Consider the following 25,551-nt stretch of genomic DNA (forward strand, 5'->3'; position numbering starts at 1 on the left):
CTTCTGTTCCAGTTCTTGTTGCATACTCAAAGGTTTCCACTTCTGTAAAACACCTGGAAGCTTTCATGTGACCTCACCTCGTCTGATGGCTGCTAGCTGATGGGGCAATGAATACAGATGTCAAGGACAATACAAAATAGCTCATTCATTTTGGTAATGGAGTCATCAGTTACTGAGCAGGCCTGAGTTTGATCCAGTATGAATTGTGCACAAATCAAAGGCTGTGAAGAGTGTGTGTGTGGGTGTGTTTGAGTGTGTGTGTGTGTGTGTGTGTGTGTGTGTGTGTGTGTGTGTGTGTGTGTGTGTGTGTGTGTGTGTGTGTGCGCGCGCTTGCATGTGTGATTATTGCAAACTCTCATTCAAACACTGTGGGGGAAGTGTTGGTGCAGAGGCTGGACAGATGGGAAAACACAACCGCTACAGCTTTTCCATGAGCCATGGCGGATGAACACATCACTCATGTAGCTGGGTGCACAACAGCTGAGCCACTTGAAGTGTCCTGTTATTGGCCCTCGTCAAGCCTCGTGCTACCACATCTGTCTCAGGTCCTTATTACTGCCTCCCACTTCCTGTTTTGTAGCTGTGTATCCATTCTTATTGTGTGGAAGACCGCCCACATGTGATGTTCTGTCTTGTGTGTAAAACATTGTGATGGGACATGTGTGATTGCCCACAACTAAAAGGTAACTACAGTTAGAGTTTATACACAGAGTTTCTGTACTGCAACAGCTCAGTTCATCACTTGGGTGCTTAAAAGCCCACATGTTGTATCTGCATTTGGAAACAATCATGAATGGAAATAAAACGTCAACATTTAGAGGAGGTTTCTTGTTCAGATGTTTTTTTTTTTCCTCATTTCACAAGGAGCTAATGAAGATATCTACAGAGAAGATGAAGGAATATTTCCTCTGAAAGATGGTTTCAGTAATTGGCTGCTGCCCTGTACAAGGGAATGGCTGCATCATCTGAACGGTTACAATAATATTCATCTCTGTCTAGTAAAATCTGGGTTCATGTTGGTAGCTTGCAACAGCTGATTTTTTTTTTGTGGATGAAAAACAATGACACACATTCATGCATCCATTTTCTTTACCGCTTATGTGCTTATCTGTTAAGGGTTGGGGGGGGGGGGGGATGCTGGTGCCTATCCCAGCTGATACTGGGCGAGAGGCGGGGTTCACCCTGGACAGGGGTTGCCTGTCCATTGCAGGGGGGTCAGGAGCAATTAGGGGCTCAGTATCTTACTCAAGGACACTTCAACACGGTCACTGGAGGAAGTGAGGATCAAACCGACGACCCTTCAGTTGCTAGATGGTAAATCTACCTCTGACCCATGCCGCCCCAAATGACACATATTAAATTGTTTTTGTTTTTGTTTTTTGGGAATTGCTTCCATACTTTTTTCATTGATCCTTGTCACTGTCTACACGATAAATATGAAACAGCTACTAGTAGTGGGCCGCATGGTGGTGCAGTGGTTAGCACCGTCGCCTCACAGCAGGAAAGTTGCTTTCTTTAATCTCAACCAAAGTTTTCCTGATGGCTGTAAAACCACAGACTGTATATTAGAAGTAGACAAAGTCAGTGTGATATCACCCAAGGGCTTGCTGACCCGCAAGTTAGCCTGCTAAAATACACCGTCGAAGTGGTGCTCTGCCCGTCTTTTTTTGCAACCACTGCAGTTGCCCTCTGCTGGAAATTAGAAAGAATGCAGGTGTAAGGTACTTTCGCATTGGCTTTCCTCTTAAAACCAGGAAGTTCTGTCCATTTTATAGTCAGATGCTATAATCTTAACCACAGTCCCAACTGTAATCCATGAAGAACAAACATGCAACTCTTTCTACACAAAAAAGAGTTTTTATCACTGAACATTTTCCAGGCAGCAGTTACATTTCCCTCAAAACATAATAGGAAAACTAAATCACTGCAATATAAACGTGGTATGAAACATAAAATCCCTCACATGATCTCGTTTTTAAATTATTCCAATTTGAAACATAAACCAGAGGATAACAATCTGCTTTCCATTAGAACAGAGGCAGAGCAACAATCGACTATTTTTATCTTCTTTCTAGCTTCTCAGATTGATGACATTTGTGTTCCCGAATGCATTTGAAACTTTCTGTCATTAGTGGGGCTGGTATTCAAGTCTCAGTTAGTAGAATGTGACTGTGTGAATGTGACTGTGTGTGATCTCTGCCTTTACAGTAACATTTGTGATGTTCAACAGGCCCACAGTCAGGATTTGAAAGTTATCAGTGAAGGTCAGACCTTTCTCCATATTGCTGTGGGAGCAAATGGTGATTTTCTCCTTCCACACAATCACATTCCTCAGGGCTATTTAGGTAGAACCAAAGAGAGCTGATATCCTTTATCATTTAGTTTTGCTCTGTGGGATTTGCTCAGACAAAGAGTTTCCAATATCATGATCACTCACACCTTTAGTCGTTACTGTAGACCCCGCAGTCAGTAGCTGATACAATGAATGTTGATGAAATTGACAAAAACTCTATGAAACATTCAGATGACAGGAAGATGGAATATGTGAATGAGGGGAGAGAGAAAAAAATGCATGCTCCCCTTGTTACTCTAGGGATGTGGCTCTTTTAGCTCACAACAGTGGCAGGAAGCACAGGCGAATTCTATGAAATGAGACAAAAACATGCATGTGTGTGTGTGTGTGTGTGTGTGTGTGTGTGTGTGTGTGGAAGTGAGGGAACTGGGGGGGTGGATAGGTCTGCTGGCTTAATCATCAGTGACATCATAACTGAAACAACAACAGCGCAACACGTTGCTGTGTCACCTATAAAAATGGTTGGCACAGTGCTGGATGAATGTGTGTGTGCGCGTGTGTGTGTGTGTGCGTGTGTGTGTGAGCATGCGTGTAGGGGGGTTGGGTAAAGATGGGAAGTCTAAATAGAGTTATTGTAGGCAGATTTTAAAGCTCATTTTCATGGACTTCTGCATTCTTATTTCAGGATGTATCCAATAAAAAATAAAATACATACTTAAAAATATAAAGTAGCCTCTGCTTCTCCTTGATTTGTTGGAGCAGAAAAAAATACAAGAGAAGAAAGATTAACCTTACAGAAGGTGGAAAAAAAGATTCATTCACTGCCGTTGATTAGTGAAAAAGAAAGAGGGAGGAGAGTGAGAGTGAGGAAACTGAGCGGGGGAAGCAGTTATACACAGAGACTCACACACGCACGCATATACAAGCACACACGCGCACACGCACACACATGCACACACATACAACGACACACACAGAGCATTAACCATACGCACATGAGCGGAGAGAGAGAAAGCGAGAGGGAGGGCAGCAGAGGGAGGAAAAAAAAAGGCTTAATTAATTCAGAGTGGATGGGAGGGATGTTGCTGCTGTCCCCGCTGAGGCTCCTGCTTCTGCTGCTGTGGTGCATGTAGCTGTGTGTGTGTGTGTGTGTGTGTGTGTGTGCGTGTGTGTGTGTGTGTGTGTGTGTGTGTGTGTGTGTGTGAGTGAGTGAGTGAGATAGGAGAGGAGGACTCGGCTGCTACTGCCAGCTGCTTACTGGGAACCAGACTCTAGAAAACCAGACGCCAGTCCAGTTCAGCCACGGACTTACAGTTCCGCTGACTGACTGGCTGGTTGTTCAGTGACGGACTAAACAGGGATGTTACATGGACTATAGAGGGAGCAGCTGGAGGTAAGAAAGACTGTCTCCCATTTCTGTGTCCTCCTTCCATGTCTTCTCTCACACCGTTTTACTTTTCATCACTGTCGCCTGCTCTCCGTCTATTTTTAGCATTTTCTCGCCACTTCAATTATTGCTTTCACTTCATTTCGCTTCCTCTTTCAGACCTTTTTCCTTTTCTGGCCACAGTTTTGCTTCCCATATGTGCTGATTCCAGGTTGTGTTCTCCAAAAAGACGTTTCCCATTCCCAACCGAAGCGGCAATGCAGATGGGTCTTTGTGGAGAGGTTTCCGTGCTACATGGCATCACAAGTTCTTTTGTAGTTGAGGAGATTAGCTCAACAGAGTGAATGGCTGGATGGGATGTGTGTGTTTTATGAGATTGAGGATGGATTCAGAACAAAATTTTTCAGACTTCAGGGACATGACGATGATAATAAAGTTAAACCAAACATTTGTCAATGTGGCAAAAGGTATGAGGAAAAATAAATGACATAATAAATTGCCAAAATGACTGAAAACCAAACATTACACACATGTTCAAACCGTTTTTTCTTCGCCTAAGGGAAGAAATGCTTTTGTTTTGTCACAGCTATAAAACTAATCAAGCAGTAGGATTGTGAGTATATGCTGCACGTCTTAATGTCACTCCCTTTTATTCCCAGGCTATCTCATTGACAGTGATGCTTTAGTGTGAGACGGCTGACTTCATGTGATTAATCTCCAGTCTGCACAGCTAATTACATCCCATCAAGCAATCCCCCAAACGCTGCGGTTATTTATTCTTTGACAGCCTCCGCTTGTTCGCCGTGAAACATTCTCTTCCCGAGCTTGAGCTGCAAGAACCAGATGAGAGGGCAGAGAATTAGAGGAGATATTGCCTCCAGCTTGTGGGTATCATCAGGCCATTAAACGGGAGCTTTTAGAATGCTTTAGCTGGGGCAAACTCCACCTCCCGGTAGGCCAGAAGGTACAGCTTGGTACACCATCCATGACTTTTTCAGGGAACATATTGACCTCTAAAAAAAAAAGGGAAAAAAAGGAAAAAATGTCTCTGAAAAGCATTTGAGGTTTGGTTTGGTTTCGTGAAGACTGTAGCCCAAGTTACTGTTTCAAAACAAAAAGTCGTAACTCTTTGTTACAAATTTTAAAGTTGCAGTTCAAATTCACTCTTTTGCTTTTCCAATCCCCAGTAACAGGCCTTGGCAGAGTTATACCCCACTCTGAAAAATATGCTCCCAATGAAGCTATGGAGAAATCAATATGTCATTGTTGCATTGTTATTCCCAAATTATTTTAGGGTATTTAAAACCCACTAAAAATACGCCATTGACTCTTTCCCGTGACAGCGTATGTGTTCAGTGTGCATGCTAGCCACTGTGCAGACAGTTAATGTTTCTGTTTGTATCCATTGGTTGTCACTCCCGTCAGTGTTGTGCCATAGAGGAGTCCGTGCTCACTCCTGCAGCAGCAAGTAAGCATGCATTGTTAGCATAACCACGCTATTCTGTATAAGGAGTACCCTTAGTTTACCATACCAGGGATGTTTCCATCTCGCCTTTCAGAGCTGGAGCCAATAAATACTTGACAATTGGAGACTTAATCGACTCTGTAATGACAGAAGATTGAAGACCAAAGCCAGGAGTCATCCTGAAAGGGTTAGGGGGGCAGTGGAGGTCTGTGAAGATGGAAGCGACAGCCACCTTGATGGGGCTTTCATCACACGCTAATTCATCACATGGATGAGGAGATGAACAACCGTCTGTCTCAACATTGATCCATTGATTAGGATGAGACCATGCATGCACGTATCAACCCCACCGTGATTCAACCATATATCATACTGATGATAAGACAATGTCCAAGACGTTGTAGCTAAAATTGAATATTTATGCTTTTTAGATGCATTGCCTGATATGCACAGAGTGAAAGTTTAACAAAACGTGGACAGTTACGTCACAAAATGTATTAAAACATTACTCTCGCTGTAGTAATTTATAAAAACTACAAGGTAGTACTGACAAATAGCCTCACCACTGTTTAGGTGTGCTGCAAAATGATAGTAAAGAGCTACATAATATCTTATGACAGCGTTTTTAGGATCATGAAATTGCAGACGTGCAATTTGCAGCTCAATTGATCTAAACATGTTGAAATTGTCATTTCGCTTGAAGATGCATTTATTCATCAAATATCACAGTTGCCCCTTGTCTTGTCTGTTACACACAATACATGGCTGTTTTTCTATGCTGAAAAAATATTTACTGACGGCGGTTATCACTACTTGGAAATACGCTGAACCACTTCTGGAGAGGAAGGTCTAAGATGACGTAAGAATGGAAAAATGCCTCTTAAAGTCCCTTTTTGTCTTTATTTACCATTCAAGAACAGCTGACTGCTAGTGAGCTTTGCACAATGAATGGTAGTGGATGGGAAGTGTTAGCATGCCATCATCTTAATGGTGACATGTTCTTTCAAGTGATTGTGTACATTTTTGGCTACGAATCAGACAAATATTGTTTTCTTTGATTTTTTTGCAGCTTTGAACTTTTCTACAGTGTAACATTCCCAGTTTAAGTCAAGTAAATATTCTAAATCGTTGCTCCTCTGCAGCTCCAGAGGCCGTTCACGTGTGTTGAGAGCAGGTGTAGAGTCCAGGTCAGGGGTAGGTACCAGTGGGCTTCTCCTGCTGGGATGGGAATCAGATTCCTCTCTCTCCAGTGGTTTGTGAGAATTTTACCCATTACCTTTTAAGTCCATGGGCTTTTTTTTCAGTTCCATGGACTTTGGTGCATGCTCTTGCTAAGTCCACATGGGATCAAGGCTGTAAAAACAACAAACGTTTGTGGGCCCTCTATGCATAGTTTCGATGAGTCCACAACTCTGCAGACTCGGGGGAGCTGCAATGCCTAAATAGTGATAACATTTTTAATTTACCTTCATAAAAAAGAAAAGGGAGCCCCAAAATATCAAAATTCTCAAAGTACATGAATGCAGCACAACCATAAAGTTAAAAAATGTTTAAAGGAACATGCCAATTTTGGAATTGTGATTCTTGTCCATTATTTTTAGAACCAGAGTTGCTAGTTTGCTTGGATGCAATTTACCAAAGTGATGGGGCATGAGAACCAATGATTCAAAATAAAAAGGTTTTGAGGCAACATCTCTCTTTTTTGAAATATTACTAGAAAATTCTTTTCACCCTTTGATTTAAGATTTGTGGTGTAAGTGAGTGGACCTGTGACATACAGTATATAGTAGCGTGGTTACCTGAAAGTATACTTTGTATCTGAAAAAAAAAAGGTTTTAGAATGTTTTTAGGGTGTTTAGCAAGTTAAATAATTTTCCTAAAGGTTTTAACTATGGGCTGCAGTGGTCAGCACTTTTGCCTCACAGCAAGAAGGTTCTGGGTTCCAGTCCCGGCTCAAGCACAGGATCTTTCTGTGTGGAGTCTGCATGTTCTCCCTGTTCCTGTGTGGGTTCTCTCTGGTACTCCAGCTTCCTCCCACAGTACAAAGACATCAAGAGGGGACGAGGCTGATTGATACTCTAAATTGACCGTAGGTGTGACTGTGAGTGTGAATGGTTGTCTGTCTCTATGTGATGGACTGGTGACCTGTCCAGGGTGAACCCCGCCTCTCACCCGAAAGCTGCTGGGATAGGCTCCAGCCCCCCCCCCCCCCCCCCCCCACCGTGACCCTTAACAGGAGAAGAGGTAGAAAATGGATGGATGGATGGATGGGTGGTTTTAACTGCAACTTTCTGAGGAAAAATATTTGAGGAAACAGATTATTAAGCATTGAGAATGTTAATTCATAAATAATAATAATACATATAATAATTATAATAATGCATCCTCAATTGCAGTTAAGATATTCTGTCTGACTGTATATTTGACCTCATGTTATTAGAATTTTTAAAAAAAATTTTGTTCTTTAATTGGTGGCATGGTGGTGCAGTGGTTAGGACTGTTGCCATTCAGCAAGAAGGTTCCGGGTTCCAGCACAGGATCTTTCTGTGTGGAGTCTGCATGTTCTCCCTGTTCCTGTGTGGGTTCTCTCTGGTACTCCAGCTTCCTCCCACAGTCCAAAGACATCAAGAGGGGACGAGGCTGATTGATACTCTAAATTGACCGTAGGTGTGGCTGTGAAAGTGAATGGAAAAATGTATGGATGGTGTTCTTTAATCATAGGTTAAAACATTTGCTGTGAGACATCATTAGAACTTTTAGGTAACTTTAGCCAATGTTGCTGGCTGGGTACTCATAGACTTGATGATGGAGTGACACTGGCGACATTTGTCAATTTCCCAGATGCCAGTGTGGGACATTGCTGCTCTACCAATGAGAAAGAGAGTGTTGTAGCGATTCTGTCTATTTTGCGGTAGTGGGCCAAAACAATGTTTCAGATTCACACACTCAAGTTTTTGGAGGTCTGTTTGAGAGAAAAGCTCACTCTATAAGGCGTTAGAAAGCAGAGACGCTTTAATATTATCAGACAATATGTATGAGCAAAATGTGCAGTTTCTTGTCAATAACATTCTTTAAATATGTAAAGATCAGTCAATCATCCTTTTATGGGACATTTTTGAGTATTTAGTAACACTTCCCAATAAGGGTTTATTATCAAGGGTTAGTTGATGCTTCGTTAACCAAGTAAAAAGATGTACGCCAATTTAACAGGTTTGAGCAGCACAGGTCAGAAAACTGGGGAGGTGAAGGGTTGTGAGGACTGGGGGGAAATGTGAGTGAAGGGACACTTCACACTTTATAATACAGGTGACAAAACAATTAATAAATGGTTAACTATGATTAGGCCATCCTTATTCAACACACTTATATATAACTAAGCATTAACTGTCTGTTATTAATGCACCTGTATTGTGAAGTATTAGCCGCTCAGAGAACAAGACCAGCCATCAGAGGAGCTAATCACTGAACAAAGCACGTAATTCAGGTGCTTCAGAGTCGAAGACGAAAGAACTGTCCTTCTTTTAGTCTCAAGGGTAAATAATTAAGCCCACGCACACTTGAGCTGTTTGATTGCAATACTTTGCAGAAAGCTGCGAATGTGCAGAAAGCGATTGTGACGGCAACAATACACACAAACAAACATAGGGAATTGCAAATGAAAGACTCAGCAAGTGTGCAAAGCATTTGTGGTCATGAAATTCCTCCTGCATGTACACAATGAATGGACACACATAACCTGCAAAAAAATACCAGTTTTGCAGATGTCAGTGATGAATAGGAAGGATTCAGCTGACACAGTAAGAGCACTGAGCCTGTAAAGCTCTGCTGTCACTGTGTGTTGGTTTAGGGAGTGGCGAGCGAAGCTGCTGGGTGTGTGTCATCTGTGTGTGCGTATAAACACTCATCTTGATGATTGCAATCGAAAGCTTGGTGAAATGTTAATGATCTCTTCTAACTTGTTGTCTTTCACTTCCTCTCGGGTGACAACACAAAGCTATGAAATAGAAGTGCTTCCCCATCACATTTATTTGCATGAATGATTAGTTTTGTGTGTGTGTGTGTGTGTGTGTGTATGTGTGTGTGTGTCCATGGTTTTTGTCACCTTTTGAAGACCTTTTCTGGTAAAAACATTAACCTTATCAGGACCCCTAGTTCTCATGGAGTCCTGGTTCATGTTAGGGTCAAGGTGTGAATTGAGGTTAGGTTAAGGCTAGAGTAAGCCAGTACTTGGTGATTGTAAACACTAGGATTAGAGCATATATAACATAAATGGAATTTATCGGCATGCTCTAATAAGCCTAACAGTGCAAACCTGTGCATGTGTGTGTGGGCGTGTGTGTATCTGCGTGCGTGTAAAACCTTACAGCCATTTCCATATCAGAACATAACACAAATTATCCTGCATTTCTTTCCTGGCGCACTCCTAATGAATTTGAGCTAAAACTAAAATGGTTGTTTCAGTTGGCGCCGCCACATAGCACAGGTGTGAAATGGGGCTTGAATGGATCCGTTCCTCTGTAAGCTACCGACCCAGTTATGGCGGGGGTCTATATTTAGCGAGGGCTTGGATCATGAAGATTATCTCTGTGCTGTAAATGACTGATGTTTGACACAGAAAAGCTTCGGTTAGAGTCCATTTAATCATATGGTCACAATGTCCTATGGCTTCCTGCAGCAGACATTGACAGAGCATATGCTTACTGCTATCGTGTCCTCTACACACTCTTCCTGTAGAGAGGGTCTGCCAAGCCCACAGCATCCTGCTCAAAACTCAGCAGGGGGTGACTGTCAGTTAGAGACATCCTGTATGACGTCGTCCCTCCAGCAGCTCAAACTGTTAATCTTACCTCCTCCTCCTCACTGTTTTCACTCTAATCATCATTGCTCTCCTAATTTGGCTGCACTGCTCTCGCCACATAATTTGGAAGACCTTTTTGGTGGTGAATGTGCAGACACAACAACAGCAGACTGAAGTGGTGTTGGATTAAATAAAAATAAACTACAGTGAAAATGGTGCCTCTTCAACTTCCTGCCATTGTAGGTTTAGTCATGGGGTAATGGAATGATTCAGGAGACTGACCTGTTGGTTTTTTTTCCCTTAAGCTTACTACCACAGTGCTTTTGTGCATAAACATAGCCATATCTGTGTCAAAGCAGTTGAGAGAATGCTCCTTTCAGATCAAATCTTTTCACACAAATCCTTGTGCCCATGTGGATGTTTGTGCTACATGTAAATAAATCCCTTCCAAATTTCCTGAGATACAGCGGTAAAGAGAATAGCATGATGGACGAATGGAGAAGCCTAAAAACATCATGATTCTGGCATCAAAAATTTAGGGTGTGTGTGTGTGTGTGTGTGTGAGAGAGTGAGTGGGGGTCTTGTGTGTGCCTCAAAGAGAGGAGTTAGTGTGACTTTTATTGCAAAGAAAGACTCATCAGCATGTAGGCACACTTGCTTATATATATATGTGTGTGTGTATATATATATATATATATATATATATATATTAATAATTAGCTGTTAATAATGACATCAAACCATCATCAAACCACATATCAGTCTCATAGGAACTGAACCACACAGCCTGTACTTACAGCCACATAGCCAGTACTTACACATGATATTTAAATTTAAAAAAACACAAAATTTGCCTAATATGATGTATTTTCCATTATGATTAAGGTACAGAACGATATAATTCAATCACAAAAACAAAAGGTGTACTGCTAATACATCACTCATGCCCTAAAAATTCCCAAATGATGTTTTCAGGGGTGCTCATGTCTTACCACGGAGAACCAAGTGGTTCTCCCCTTGCATGTTGGAAGATGGTGACATGGAACTTTGGTCTTCATTGAAGCAGACTTGGGACTCAGAATCAACCCCAGAAATTTTTACATCCCAGTTTTGGGGTTAAATTCAATATCTGAAAAACGTGACTTTAGTTGATACAATTTTTTTTTTTAATGACATCATTATAGTTGCATTGATTCTTGTGAGCTTTTTCTAGTTTTTAATAACTTTATTTGTCAGCCAGTAAAGGGAAATGATGCTATGTTTGAAAATGAAAGTACTTGGGAATGATTTATATTCAATATTTCAAATCACACAGTTACTACAAGTTGCAAAATTTATTCTAAGAGATTTTGATCCAGATTTTTGATAGGATGACATACTATTATTTTCTCTTTATTTTTTATTCGGCCACTCGTCACCCTCTGAGCCAAGTCGATGATGACAGCATGGCTGTGTGAATGAATGAATGTGAGACCAACATTTGTCCCAAAATGCTAGACTACAAAAGGACTACATTTTCTCGTGACTCACACACTTCAAGTTTTCCTGTTTCCCTGTCAGTCACTGTCCTGTCCATTTATTGAATCTCCTTTTTTTTTTTTTGCTAATTTAATGAAAACAAAAGCTTAAGTTGCTTTTTCAGCCATTGAGAAGGAAACAGATGAAGTTGCTGGAATGAACACAATGCGCTGTGGAGGTGTAAATAAGCCCTTTCCTTTCCTCTGTCTCTTTATTTCTTCACACCCTGAGGCTGTGATTCATTAATGCTTGTTAAAGCCTCACCACTGAAGCAGCAGATTCGACAGAGACGTATTTCTTCGCTGAAAGCTTTAGTCTCTGTTGGCTGCCACATGGCAAGTTGGTTTTTTTTACTCATTGTCTATTTCTGCATGTTAAACTAATCAAACAGGCCACAGCATGATGCTGGTGATTTGGACAGACACAGATAGCCTTTTATCCTGCTTCCCCCCTGCAGGTGGCTAAAACCTGACATCAAACTTTTATTTCTCATGTAACTCTCAACAAGAGTGAATAAGACTTTTGTGCAAATTTTAAACCATCGTGTTAAGAATTTGTACAGCGTATGACCTGCATAACATGATGTAGTATCCTGAGGACAAACACCAGAAGAAGACCCAGAATTAATGCTTATCACGTAGTTACATCTGTTCACAGTAACCGTTGTGATCTCTCTCATCTATCTCTCTGCCTGTGTCTGTCGTGGTGTCTCTCTTTGTCGTGCGCTGCACTGACGTCATAGTTGCCGGGCAACCTCATGAGCAAAACAGAATCCCTCTCTGCACTGAGGGGAGGCCCTGTACGCTTGATTGGCACGTGCCTCACTCTCTGTCTCTCGTCACAGACTACATAAAGATTGATCATCCTTTTTCCTTTGTTAGTACCATGAGTAAACATTAGTGCGTACAACAGACTGCCTTGCATGTGGTCCAGGGGTTGAGGAGAGCAGCTGATAGTATAGAGGAGGAGGAAGAGAGGAGGAGCATAATCAGGGGTAAAGTAAGAACAGCGCTTTACTTTTATGGCTGGTTAAAGTGTGGAGAGATTCTGTGTTGTTCTTGCTGTGCTGTCATGGAACATGTCTGTTGTTGTCGGGTCCTCTCTGGATGACATCCCACGCTGAATGAACATCAGTGTGGTCATAACATCTGAAAAAATACATTTGGACAAAAAAAAAACACTTAAAAAGAACATTTTAGAAAGTGAAACAAATTCCTTTGAAATGGAGAGAATACAGATTCACAATCTCAAATGAAAAATAACAAAAGATATGTGTATAATGATTTGTGTGTAATTTGAGGAGGTCACAATATCCAAGACAAGCACCAGTTTTTTAATCTAAACATCTATCTTACCTAGAAATCACACACGAATGCATGGAAAGCCCAAATATCCAAGTTTGAAAATGTTGATTTGCAGCTGTGAGTCAGAATTTTCTTTGACTATGTGAGTCTCATTTTAAGTTAAGGTAAGGTATAGAAACGTAACATAACTTAATCCAATGTAATGTAACATAGCTAATGTGAAGTAAGATACCATAGGGTAGAGTAATGGACTGCAAAGCAGAGTTGCGGAAGGTAAGACATGGTAGGGTAACATAAAGAAAGTTAATGTAAGGTAGAGTAACATAATATATTATATCATAACATAAAGTAACATAATGAGATACAATATAAAATAAGATGACATATGTCACCAGGGTAACATAAGGTAGCACAACAAACAGCAGTGTAATGTAAAGTAAGATAAGGTAAGGTAGGGTAACAACATAATGTAACGTAACTCATGTAACATACAGTAAAGTAACAGTGCGATGTAATACTGTACGACGGACAGTTTGCTAATGTGTCATCTGCACACCTACCGGGAGATGTTTACCTCACATTCATCACATGTTCTATGAACATCTAAACAAAATCCCGTCAGTCAAATCACTGTGTAACTGTGCCAGTTGGCATTGCTACAACTGAAACCACTGAACTGAGTGGGAGAAAGAAAAGTTACACACAGTCTGAGTCACTGACGGTTTGGTCTTTGTGTGGGATTTATTTACAGTCAGAAAGATTTAGTGGAAGAACATCAAAGCCTGAAGTATAATATAGAATGTTTTATTTAGAAAGATGATTCTTCGAGCCAGTCTGAACTAACTTAAAAAACTGCTGTGTTGAAGCTGACCACGGTCAAATGACGTTGTTCTCTTCACAAATACAAACTACAGAGAGAGTGAGGAGTAACTTTCCTAACCTACTCACCTTAGGTTTGAGTTTGTGTAGCATGAACCAGGGAAGAGCAGGTTACAACTGGCACGTAGATCTAATTAACATAGCAAAAAGCAGCTTTCTTTTAATTGTTAGCCATCAGAGTGCCAGTTTATCATATCATGACATCATATCATAATGCCCAGCAGCCTTGCTGGCTCTATTTATTCTGACAATTGTGATGATGTTTATGTTTTCCTTCCCCTTTTCTCTTTCTCTTTTCAGGTGCGAAACTTTTGCTGCATGCCTGCTGACACAGCGCAGGCCATCTTTGAGTCATGAATTGTTAGTTACTACGACAATCAGACATCTTTATGGACTCATCTGAATTGATATTATCCCCTCTCAAAGCCACATTCGGTCATTAAAAATTTTAATTAAATAATGGTAATTTTTTTTAAAACTTTTTTAAAAACATTTTTGGCTTTATAGTAACAAGAAATTAATTGTTGGTCTGCCCAAAATTCTCAGGACATTTTTGAGTTTTTCACCCCTTCCATCAATGTAAGTTTTTTGAAGAAAGGCAGAGATGACGTCCCCAAAACGCTTTGCCTCAGTTTGCTTCCACAACTTGACCCAAGGATAACCATCTACTCTGTTAGAAGCACTGGTGGACTGACACATTCCCAGACTCACAGCCCCACCCCTGGCTTTCAGCCAGCATGGGAGACGGGAGCTGGGTCTGTTTGAGCCCTGCTGAGTTTACCCAGCTGCAACAGTACAGTGAGTGTAAGTACCCACATGTTCACATTTGTTTTTTTTTCCTTTTGTGTCCAAGGGGTGTTGTTTTTTTATTTTTTGGATGTGCGTCTGACGTGTTTCTGCATCTGTGCATGTACAGAATATCTGCATCTGATGCAGTTCAAAAGGTCTTATTTGCAAATGAAAGAAGATAATGTGATATTCATTGTCTAATGGGCACAAGAAGATTTTATTGTATGTTACCCAAAAAAACAATATCTAAACACATACTGTATATCTTTACCTTCTTCAAATAATTGCCTGTCATTTTTTTTTTTTTTTTGCTTAAATCAACTCCTTGTGTTGTTTTGTCTCTGGTTTGTGTTCTTTGAACAACTTGAAAAAAAATGACTTAGGCGATTATTTTAAGAGGGCGACAGTATGTATTTTGGTAAAATACACATTCACATACTGTACATACTGAAAAACCTGTAAACACTGTGAATTTGACAGCCATGTCACTCATAATTTACAAATAATTTGGATAAGTTATTGTTGCTGATGTTACTGATGATCAAAGAGAACTGTGAATGAGAGATCCATCCATCCATCCATTTTCTACTGTTTAAGGGTCGCGGGGGGGCTGGAGCCTATCCCAGCAGCCTTCGGGCGAGAGGCGGGGTTCACCCAGTCCATCACAGGGCCAACACATAGAGACAGACAACCATTCACTCTCACAGCCACACCTACGGTCAATTTAGAGTATCAATCAGCCTCGTCCTCTCTTGATGTCTTTGGACTGTGGGAGGAAGCTGGAGTACCAGAGAGAACCCACGCAGGCACAGGAGAACATGGAGACTCACACAGAAAGACCCCGTGCTCGACCCCTTGCTGTGAGGTGGCAGTGCTAACCACTGCACCCCCGTGCTGCTTCAAATGAGAGATGTATATTTAAAAAGTGACCAATATCTGCAGATACCAACACTGTGCTGATGTTATCGTGCATACCCAATAATTATTTTACTAAACTTTTATGTCTGTGGTTATTTCCTAAACCTTTTTTGCCTGTCATAGTTGTTATACAGTATGTAAGTATTGTTGTTAGCATAACTGATAAAACTAGTGTGACCCCGTTGCATTTAATGTATCACAGCCATTCTAGTGAGCTTTCGCGTACCAGAGTCCTGACCTTGATGAGTGGAGGGGGGCCAAAATTTATGCAATGATATACACCTGTGTTGAACTGCTAAACAGGCCTACAATATTAGTTCTCAATTACCACCCAGTTTTTTTGAGCATTATAAACAGCGGAACAGATTTTTGTAACATAAGAAATAAATTTGAAAAAGTGGCACGCTAGTGGTGTATAGGGCGGCATGGCTCGGAGGTAGAGTGGCCGTCTAGCAACAGAAGGGTCACTGGTTCGATCCTCGCTTCCCCCGGTGACCATGTCCAAGTATCCTTGAGCAAGATACTGAGCCCCTAATTGCTCCTGATGGCCTGCAACGGACCTGTCCAGGGTGAACCCCACCTCTTGCCCATGTCAGCTGGGATAGACCCCCCCTGCAACCCTGAATGGATAAGTGGTATAGAGAATAGATGGATGGGTAGTGGTGTATAATGTACAGGTTCGATTTTTATTTGTCTATGATTATTTGCGTATGTAGAAGGCTGCATGGAGATCCATTTGTTCTTGTAGATCTTCACAGATGACGTGCTTGTTTCTGTTGCTAAGATGTTGAAAGTCATTACAGAGGAAATATGTTGGTTTGAAAACAAATATTTATCACAGCAGGGTTATAGTTGGTCTCTTCCACCCAATGCAAACACTGGACTTGGACTTAAGCTAGAATGATTGATGTGACATCATTCCCCCATATTTTTGTGTTGTTTTATTTGCTTCAAAATGTCGCTCATAGCTTGCAGACTAAGAGTCGTGGCCAACAACAATATTTGCTAGTCAAAAGAGCACCTGCCTTCATCCCCATGGTGGATTCTGTCATTGTGGAGGATAAATAGAGTGTTATTCTCTCACACAAACCAGTCGGCTGAGGAATTGCACAGTCATGCAGAAATCAGTCTTTAGCAAACTACAATTCACTGAGAGAGGTTCTGAAACTTGATTTTGTCCACTTAAAACTGACATGTTTGTGAGTGTGTATGGGTGTGTGAGGCTTTATGCCTAAAGTAAAATAATGTCATAACCTGCAGACATGATTTATGCTGTGATTGCTTGTGAAGTGAGGCAGCAGCTATCGAATTCCATAGGTAGAATGAATGTTTTACTCATTACTAGGGCTGTCAAGTGAAAAAAACATCTAATTAATGTCAATTAATGGACTATATCAATTCTGGCCATAACAAGTATTTGAACTATTTCAGGTCATCACTGTTGTACTAAAGCACTGAGGATGATCAATGATGCATCGGTCCCACTTTTACATGGTCCTGTTTATGGTTAATGAGAATATTTAAAAGTTGGAATTGAGTGAACAAGATTTATTCCTGTAGTTGGTTGTCAGCACCAGGTTTCATTTCAAAGAGACATAGCAAGTGATATATAGACATACGCATTTGCAGAACTATGCATTTCATGCAGCTAGATGTTGTGCTGACCTTTGAGGCGGTTCCATGTTCCGTAAAAAGCCCAGTGTCGGTTGTGACCGGAAGCGAGACATTAATTCCTGTCTCCATCCATCAGGTTGTGCTGGTTGTGCCATTCTGTGGTCTTGGCATCAGTTCTTCTAAGAAACTGCTCTTTGAGCTGAGCTGTCTCTGGGCAGAGGAGTGCTCATGTACTGTAGCGGGTGCCGTTGCCCTCTTTTGTGCGCTTGGCTTTTACAATGAGTCCAATGCAGATGCCTAGGAGGGTGATGCCAGTGAGTGTGTAAAGGCGGTGTACTGAGACTGCTGGTCTGGTTGAAGATAGGGTCTAGTGTATGTGTATGGCTTGATCTGCATCATGCTTGGGGTGGATATCATCAGTTTCACCACTGTATGATATTATATAGATTCTTTGGGCAGAAATCCTGGATTTGCTGATATGAAAAAGTCTGCCATGACAGGATTTTGATTTGATACGATTCAGGTACCTGTGATTGATACCAGACAGTCAAGATCAGTACGGATTAACTGAATAAGGAGTCTGAAAAGTTATTGAAGTTCCAGGCTGAATTTTAAAGTGTCTGAGAGGAGTATCACTCTGGAGTGAATTAAAATGACACAAAAGTGAGCCTCCTGAATCTTTATGACGCTGGCACAAATTATAATAAACATTTGGAGACTTCTAATTGAGACTGACCTTCATTTACCAAAAATGTGTATTAACACTATGCTGGACAGGTATCTCCTTTGAACTCTGCTTTTAATTGAAGTTTTACATAGATGCCTTTTTAAGATATGGTGGTATAGATCAGTGACCTGTCCAGGGTGTACCCCGCCTCTCGCCCGTAGATGCTGGGATAGGCTCCAGCCCCCCCGGAACCCTTACTTGTAAGGAATAAGCGGAAGATGACGATGGATGGTATAGATCAGTGTTTTGATATGACATTAATTTAATTGGATCACTGATCAGTAAAATACTGTATCGATGTAGATAGATGTATAATCCCAACTGTACTGTAGGCGCAGTATCAAGGTGCAGGGGGAAACCCCCAGACTTTGAGTTTGTTAACTGTCACAGAAGAGTGTTCCTTGAGACCACGGCTCTGATCTATTGGGTGTTACTCCCAGAAATACTAGCTGCTGATGCTTTACAGTCTAAATGCCACTTCTGGAAGCATGGTAACGTGTTTAGCTGTCCATAGTAGCCTGCACTGGACAGAGCAGCAATCTAGGTTAATCCTCACCCCAGTTATGATGCTGTCACTGTGGTCTAAACTATAGCGTTCATTAGCTTGGCTGCACTAGAGAAGGACTGTGATCAAAACAAATGTGCCCACTGAAAAGACCCCTGCAGGATGGGAATGTCTCATTTTTACTGAAGGTGAGAAAAGACAGGAAGCAGCCGATCGATCAAGGACTTAATGAAGGTCACGAGTGAGTAAGTAAGTAAGAATCGGGGCTTGTGAGGGAGTAATATCATTATAAAAACATATAATCAAATGGAAGTGATTTGATTAGTTGATTAATTGATTGCAACCCTTTGGTGCTGGCTTGATTGTTCAAGTGATTTTCTGCAACCGAGGTTTTGAAGTATCAGAACCTGCTGCTCTTCTTTCCGTTATGTGATAGTGGTCTATCGGTCTGATAAAACAGCCCTGAGACGGCATTTGAAAGAAACTGTGATGTAGTAGTAGTTTATTGTGACCAAACCATGAATGCATTAATTGAGGAAAATTATCGGAATTTTTAATGAAAACAATAAACTGGTTGTGTTGCTGATATTAGTTAATCGGTGAGAAAGATGCCTAATATTAATAAGTATGATGATTTTCTGCTTTTCTGCTAAACTTTTATTTTTAAATTACAGAGTTTGTGTTTGTTATTCGAAGGTATATTGTATCACATTCCTGCATTAAAAAAAACAACATTCCTGACAGTGTTCAAATACTAATAAATAAATAATACAATACTTTATTCAAGGTAATGGTGGTGCAGTGGTCAGTGCTGTTGCCTTGCAGCAGGAAGGTTCCAGGTTCAAGTCCTGACTCGGGCACGGGATCTTTCTGTGTGAGTCTCCATGTTCTCCCTGTTCCTGTGTGGGTTCTCTCCAGGTTCTCCAGCTTCCTCCCACAGTCCAAAGACATCAAGAGAGGACGAGGCTGATTGATACTCTAAATTGACTGTAGGTGTGGCTGTGAGAGTGAATGGATGTCTGTCTCTATGTGTTGGCCCTGAGATGGACTGGTGACCTGTCCAGGGTGAACCCCGCCTCTTGCCTGAGGGCTGCTGGGATAGGCTCCAGCCCCCCCATGACCTTAACAGGATAAGAGGTAGAAAATGGATGGATGGGTGGTTTTGAAAGCTGGTGGCATCAGGTCTGGAGCGTGTACAGGCATATGTGTGTGTGTGGTGATTTGCCTGTGCACTGGTGTCGATTTGTCACCTGTAAACGTTTGACACGTGATGTATGGAAGGAGATCATTAAAGGTGATGTTATGTACAGAGGGTCTGTGACACATGAGGAGAGGGTGGTAGAATCTGAAAGAGAGAAACAAATATGTGGATTTTTTTACAAACAAGGATCTGGTGTGGTGCTTCTTCATAGAAAGGACAACATAGTATTTGATCACAACAGACGTTTCTTCTGAGTGATTTGGCTTGCACCATGATTGTCACAATAGGCAATGTGTACTTAAGATCTGTATGCACAGTTACGTCAGGTTTTATGCAAAAACCTCAAAAACTGTTTTCCCCCCTATATCCCTTCTCGTCCTCAAATTGGCCCCAACCCTGATCCATCTAACTAGCCAGTACTACTAACCAATCAGAGGCAGACCAAGCTGGGTCTCTGCAGGTGTGCACTCAGTGCCATAGTTGTGTGATCGTTTTCTCCTGAGTTAAAAAACTGGGCTCTTCAGCAGCCAAGATGTTGCATAATGCACAAATATGGATAAATCATTGAAACAATCTCAACTTAAGTCCATGGGAGCAGCATCGGATGCAGTACATCAGCTCAGATTAGACTAGTATTAATATTAGCACTGCTATCCCAGCCTCAGGTGGTGTTAGCCCCATATGTGGAGGTAGAGGAAGCATACAACATGTGGTCAGATGATTCAGAGGGTACAGGATCTCATAAAGATTGGAAACCATGGAATCTGTGTGTGTTTGCACACTTTGATATGATCCCTTCGCTTGAAAATACTCTGCTCAGGTTTCATATGTGAGCCAAGTGTATCAAAGCAAATAAGAATTCCTCTCTTCTTCCTCTTCTTCTCTCCTCAGACTCTACAAAGAAGCTGAAAGATGTGCTGGAGGAGTTTCATGGTGGAGGAGTTCTTTCCAAATACAATCCTGAGCAGGTGAGTGTGTGTATGTGTGTGTGTGTGTGTATGTGTGTGTGTGTGTGTGTGTGTGTGCACGTGTTTGAGCGCACACGCGAGAGTGTGTGCGTGTGTGTTTGTATGTGTGCTCATGCACCACTGTTCGTTCTCTACACCTTCCACCACTCATCTGCTTTCATCCCATTTGTCATATTCTCTTTGATATTCTGTCTGTGTTTCATTCTCACACTGATACAACTACTCTCTGTGTAATACTTCAGTGTAATACAAATCACCAAAATGCTTAGTCATTCCACCTGTTTTTAGATAAATGTTGTAGACACACCGTCAGCACCACCTTTGACGTCAGCGTTTCAGCTCTCAGCTGGAGGCAGTGGCTGGAGCAGCTTCCCTGGACTCTCCAATATATTGGCATTTTTTCCCATTTTGATTCTCATTTCTTTTTCCTTAATAATAATTCAAGCTTCTAACCATAGATTGCAACACTATGCATTTTAGTTTGGCGTCTTGCCCCTGCTCATCTAATGTTCTGGCGCTAGCACAGCATGCTTGCCAGAGCCTGCTATACTCAGTGATTGATTCAAAAGAGAGAAACCTCTCAGTTCTAGCAATGGTGAAGGCTGTGGAGGTGGAGGGAGTTACATTTGGGTTGCCGTCTGCAAAGTCAGACATTGGCATTGGTGTATGCAGCATGAACTGGAGGCAAGACCTCCAGCCATACTCAGAACCTCTGGCTATGTGTGATAACATAGCCAGAGGTTTAAAGCTGCAAACAGTGATGAGTCCGTTCCTCCTCTTGTCTCCTCAAACAGACAAGAATCAGCATCTAAGACTCAAGTCATCACTACACTACAATCCAAAATGTTCTTTGCCTGTATTAACAAAGCTAAGCTTGTGCTAAAAATTTGGTCTGAAAAAACGGACAATTATGAGGTGTTGTTATTCTAGAGTCAAACAAAAACCCAGAACTACTTTCCTGACCAGGCGTGGTGATTTGAGCCAACTCCTCAAATCCCCCTAGTAACATCTGTCAGAAAAACAAAGTGTTCGTGGATGAATAAAAGAGCAATAAAAACATGATGTCATGGTGGGGAGCTCTGGGCTTTAGTGAACAGTGAGGCTAAAAACATGGCTTCAGCGTTACTTTTCTAAAACCATTGCAACACGCATGTTGAAGCTTAACGGCACTTGGATCACTCCTGACGAGCAGTCTGGTAGCATTTTTATGGTTTTACTGTGTTTTGCAATATTTTAAAATTGATTACAATTGACTTCAATGGTTTTGGAGAGAACTGTGACACCTTTTCCTGTTAAGCTCCAGCAGTGTTTTATAGACTAAAAAAAAACTTCATCTGATCTTCTATGGACATGAGGATGAGTAGATATTGACCTTATTTTTATTTTTAGATGAACTATGTCTTTGAGCACAACCCTAGTACTATTAATGCAGGCAAAACCTTTTTGGCAGAAAAGCATATTTGACTTTTAAGAAAGTTTACTCCCACTCCCAAGTGATAGCATTCATAGAAGCTAAGCTAACTAGCAGCTTCATCAAGCTTTATATACACTAAACAGGAAACAAAATGGACATTAGGGATGGAGGTCATTCCCTATCTTAATTCAAGAGCATGTCATATTGATTTGAGGGCATTATTTATTGACTTCACGTTCAGATTTTGTGATATTGTCTCTCAAAACTCTGCTCTCCCACTCAAACTTGCCCTGCTCGTGCTCAAACTGTGTGCTCTCACTCCATTATAATGCTGCTCCGCAGATTTCCTTCCTAGTATTGACCAATCACATTGTCCCTGCTCTTTGTGTCCGTGTTGATTACGTGTTGACGTGATGTACAACACCAGGTATATTATCAAAAAAAAAAAAAAAATATATATATATATATATATATATATATGTTGTTCATTTCAATCAATTTAAAAACAATTTGCCTGAGTTGACTCTGAGACAGAGATGTGTCAGATAGATTCCCGCCGCTAGTTTCATTGTTCATCATGAAGGTGTCGTCATTTTCTTCTCCAGTACACCAAGAAGGACTGCTGTGCCACACAGCTATTGTTATACTTTATGTAGCGAATGTAATGGCAAGCACAAGCGCTGGTGTATTGATTAACTGATATTTTATTCCAAACGTCATCAAAAAAATAAGTAAAGGGAACCACATTTAATACAGCCCTGGAGAGCTGGAGTGGATAAACCCGGTTGAAAGTGTGCCCGCTGGTATGCGACACTCCTTGTACAGCGAACGCACTCGCATAGTGCTTGAGCGCAGAGCAGCGTTATAACGGAGTGCGAGCCCACAGTTTGAGCACGAGCAGAGCAAAATTGAGTGCGAGAGCAGAGTTTTGAGAGTCAATATCAAAAATCTGAACGTGAAATCAAGAAATAATGCCCTCAAATCAATATAATATTCTCTTGAATTAAGATAGGGAATAACCTCCATGAGTAGGCACATTTCCATGAAATCTGCAATCTTTCATTTAGGTTTGTAATTTTGAATGGTAGATACCACCTGATGTCTCTTACTTGTTTGGAATCACCTTCAAGCAGGTTCCTAGAATTATCACCGTGTAATAATAACATCATTGCGTGACACATAAGGGGGTCAAACTTGTATACATTCTGTAGTCTTTTTGAATTAATGGCAGCCTATACAAAAAAAAAACATCCCACCCATGTGGTGTTTCTGTTATAACCAGATGCAAGGTGACAAGAGGTGGTAACGTGTTGGAAATGTGTGGCTCATGCGCTTGACTCATCTGTTGCAGTAATTGTGTCGTTACATAAATCAGCCGGCGGAAGGACATTATAGATCACGGGATATTTATTAGAATGGATAAACATTTCACCTAATTAACACATTTCTCTCTGTGCTGGCATCTCTGCTGTTGTCACATGTATACACTCCATTATATCTCCCTTTGCCTTTGCCTCCCCCACCCCTCCCTCCTCATTAGCACTTCTACTTTCGAAGCATCAGCATGTATTTGTGACGACATGACTAACGGCTCGCTTGGATGTTTGCCACCATAAGAACCAGACTGAAAATGTACATGGTCTTGTGCGTGTGTGTGCGTGCGTGTGTGTGTGTGTGTGTGTGTGTGTGTGTGTGTGTGTGTGTGTGTGTGTGTGCGTGTGATCACTGTGTTGTACTAGTTGCAGTAGAACCACCTCAGGGCCTGTGTTAGTGGTCAGACCACAACGAGGAACATGTTTGAAACACTGGTTGTTTGTCTCCACTGAACAAATTAACACCCAACAGCAGCGCCATGATTCTCTGTGATTGAGAGACAGACACTCTATAATATGTCCACATTGTTTCCCTGCTGTTAAATGCGCTCGAGGTCACACAAGTGTCTGCTTTACTTTTGGAGGAGAATCACCAACCAGAATGAAGGAACTGTTTGTTGCTGTGCTGTTAAGCCAACACCTTTCCAGCATTCTGACATCAATGCTGCCATAGGTTGCGCTCCAACACCTCTGACACATGTCAGTGGACAGTTAGGATTCTTTCATGGTGGTTCACTAGTGTAGCATTCAGGGCAGCTGTTCATGTTTTTTTTATTGTTATTAAGTGACAAAAGCTACTTGTAGTACCTCACTGTTTCCTTGAGTACCACTTTTTATCAGTACAGATAAAAAAAAAAAGTTTAATGAAAAAAAGATTGGATTACATACAGCATTACAAATCTTTGAATTAACTTTTCAAACATTAAATAAAGCACATGAAAAGCTTCTTTCATTCAATGAAAATATAATCCAGTTTATCAGTAGTTGTGTTGATATTTTTCCAATCAAAGCTCTTTTCCAGATTTAAAAATGAGTTGCAACTCAGGTATTAAAAGTTTGAATTAAACGACTATTTACAAATTAGAGTGCCGATAAAAGTGATTTGATGCTCGGTACTAATCAGCCTAGTTAATTTAACTAGTTAATGCTGTGGGACCTCGTGCCCCCCCCCCCCCCCCCCCCCCAAAAGAGAATCCCAGTTTATTTACAGTGGTATTGTTTCCATGATGCCACCGTGTAGTGCAGTGGGAACAGAACGTGGTCATTTCATGTGTTCCAACTTTATATTTCTTCTAGCTTTTGACTTGTGCCAGTTGCTGAAGGATCATATCTACAACCAGAGGGAACCAGCTTGCAAATGTCTTCAGCTGACTGTCATCAAGGCAGCATTGTTTGATTAAAACTCACAGTTTGGTGCTCTGTCCCAAAATGTGTTGGGTTCTTCCTCCTTCCTCCAGCAAGCTTGGTGAAAATATGCCTCTCGATAATGTTGTGATCCTGCTGACAATGAATAGTAGTAATAAAGTACAGGAAACTACTGTTAGACTGGTAAGACGTGCAGTATAATTGTAAAAAAAAAAAAAAAGAAGCAGTACAGTACATTTACTACACAGAGTGACTCATGACAAATATTTTTCTATCTTTTTCAGCCTGATAATTCTAATTTAGACAGGGCAGTAGCTCAATAGTCCACTTTCCATTTAATATAAAAAAAAAGTCAATCAAATCTCTCAAGCAGCTCTCCTGAAATGAAAAAGATGAACTGAACCATGCAAATGTGTCATAGTTGCCCTTGGGAGATATTTACAGATTGGCAGCCTAGAATGTGAGCTTGCTCATCAGAAAAAAAAGAAAATGTTTCTTCAAGGACAAGAATTTCCACAAATTCATCTTGATGTATTAAGAGAAATATATAAAAATATCAATGCAGCTTTTTTTTGGCTTCCCGTATCTGTATAAATATGTGTGTATGTGTGTGTATATATATAAACCTGCTGTGCTTCATGATGCACAGCAAATTAAAATCTCGTGGTTTGTTTGGCCAAATAAGGAGAGGCGAGTGATATGAATAATATGTGTCTGGCTTCTGGAGCTCTTGAGGTTAGGTCAACAGCGAGTGTTTAGCTGAGGGAGGATTCTTATCACGGTGATGGGTGTCAGTTCCAAAATCACCACACAGAAGCACTTTTCCTCTATAAGTCTTGATATGTTTAAAAAGGACTAGCTTTACTTTGCCCTATTTTGGTGTGAACTAAACGCTCATCGCAGGAAGGAAAAGATTCATTTAATTTGCTCATTTACTTAAGTTCGATAAGTTTGTGTGTATTTACTTGTTTGTATATACCCATTTGAAACATGAGAGGAAACTTTGACCATAGAATGAACAAAGAGCCATAAA

The 25,551-nt window shown here is 41.0% G+C and overlaps 1 protein-coding gene across 7 annotated transcripts in view; it reads left to right on the forward strand.

Annotated features, from left to right (window-relative positions):
- The first annotated feature begins 3,347 nt into the window (after positions 1-3,347).
- Positions 3,348-25,551, forward strand: part of dgkg (diacylglycerol kinase, gamma) — a 105,401-nt gene continuing 83,197 nt past the window's right edge. For 5 of the 7 annotated variants that reach the window (XM_086220746.1, XM_086220745.1, XM_086220748.1 and 2 more), the window contains exons 1-3: positions 3,348-3,686; positions 13,945-14,448; positions 20,290-20,366. In XM_086220746.1, the coding sequence (XP_086076872.1) occupies positions 14,382-14,448; positions 20,290-20,366 (144 nt within the window). In that variant the 5' untranslated portion in view covers positions 3,348-3,686; positions 13,945-14,381. The remainder of the gene's footprint in view (positions 3,687-13,944; positions 14,449-20,289; positions 20,367-25,551) is intronic. The other 2 variants (XM_086220750.1, XM_086220751.1) reach the window with 1 other exon arrangement.

This window comes from Aulostomus chinensis, chromosome 12, assembly GCF_037954235.1.
Source record: "Aulostomus chinensis isolate RoL2024-O1b breed Wild chromosome 12, RoL_Achi_v1.0, whole genome shotgun sequence".
In the NCBI taxonomy this organism is placed as follows: Eukaryota; Metazoa; Chordata; class Actinopteri; order Syngnathiformes; family Aulostomidae; genus Aulostomus; species Aulostomus chinensis.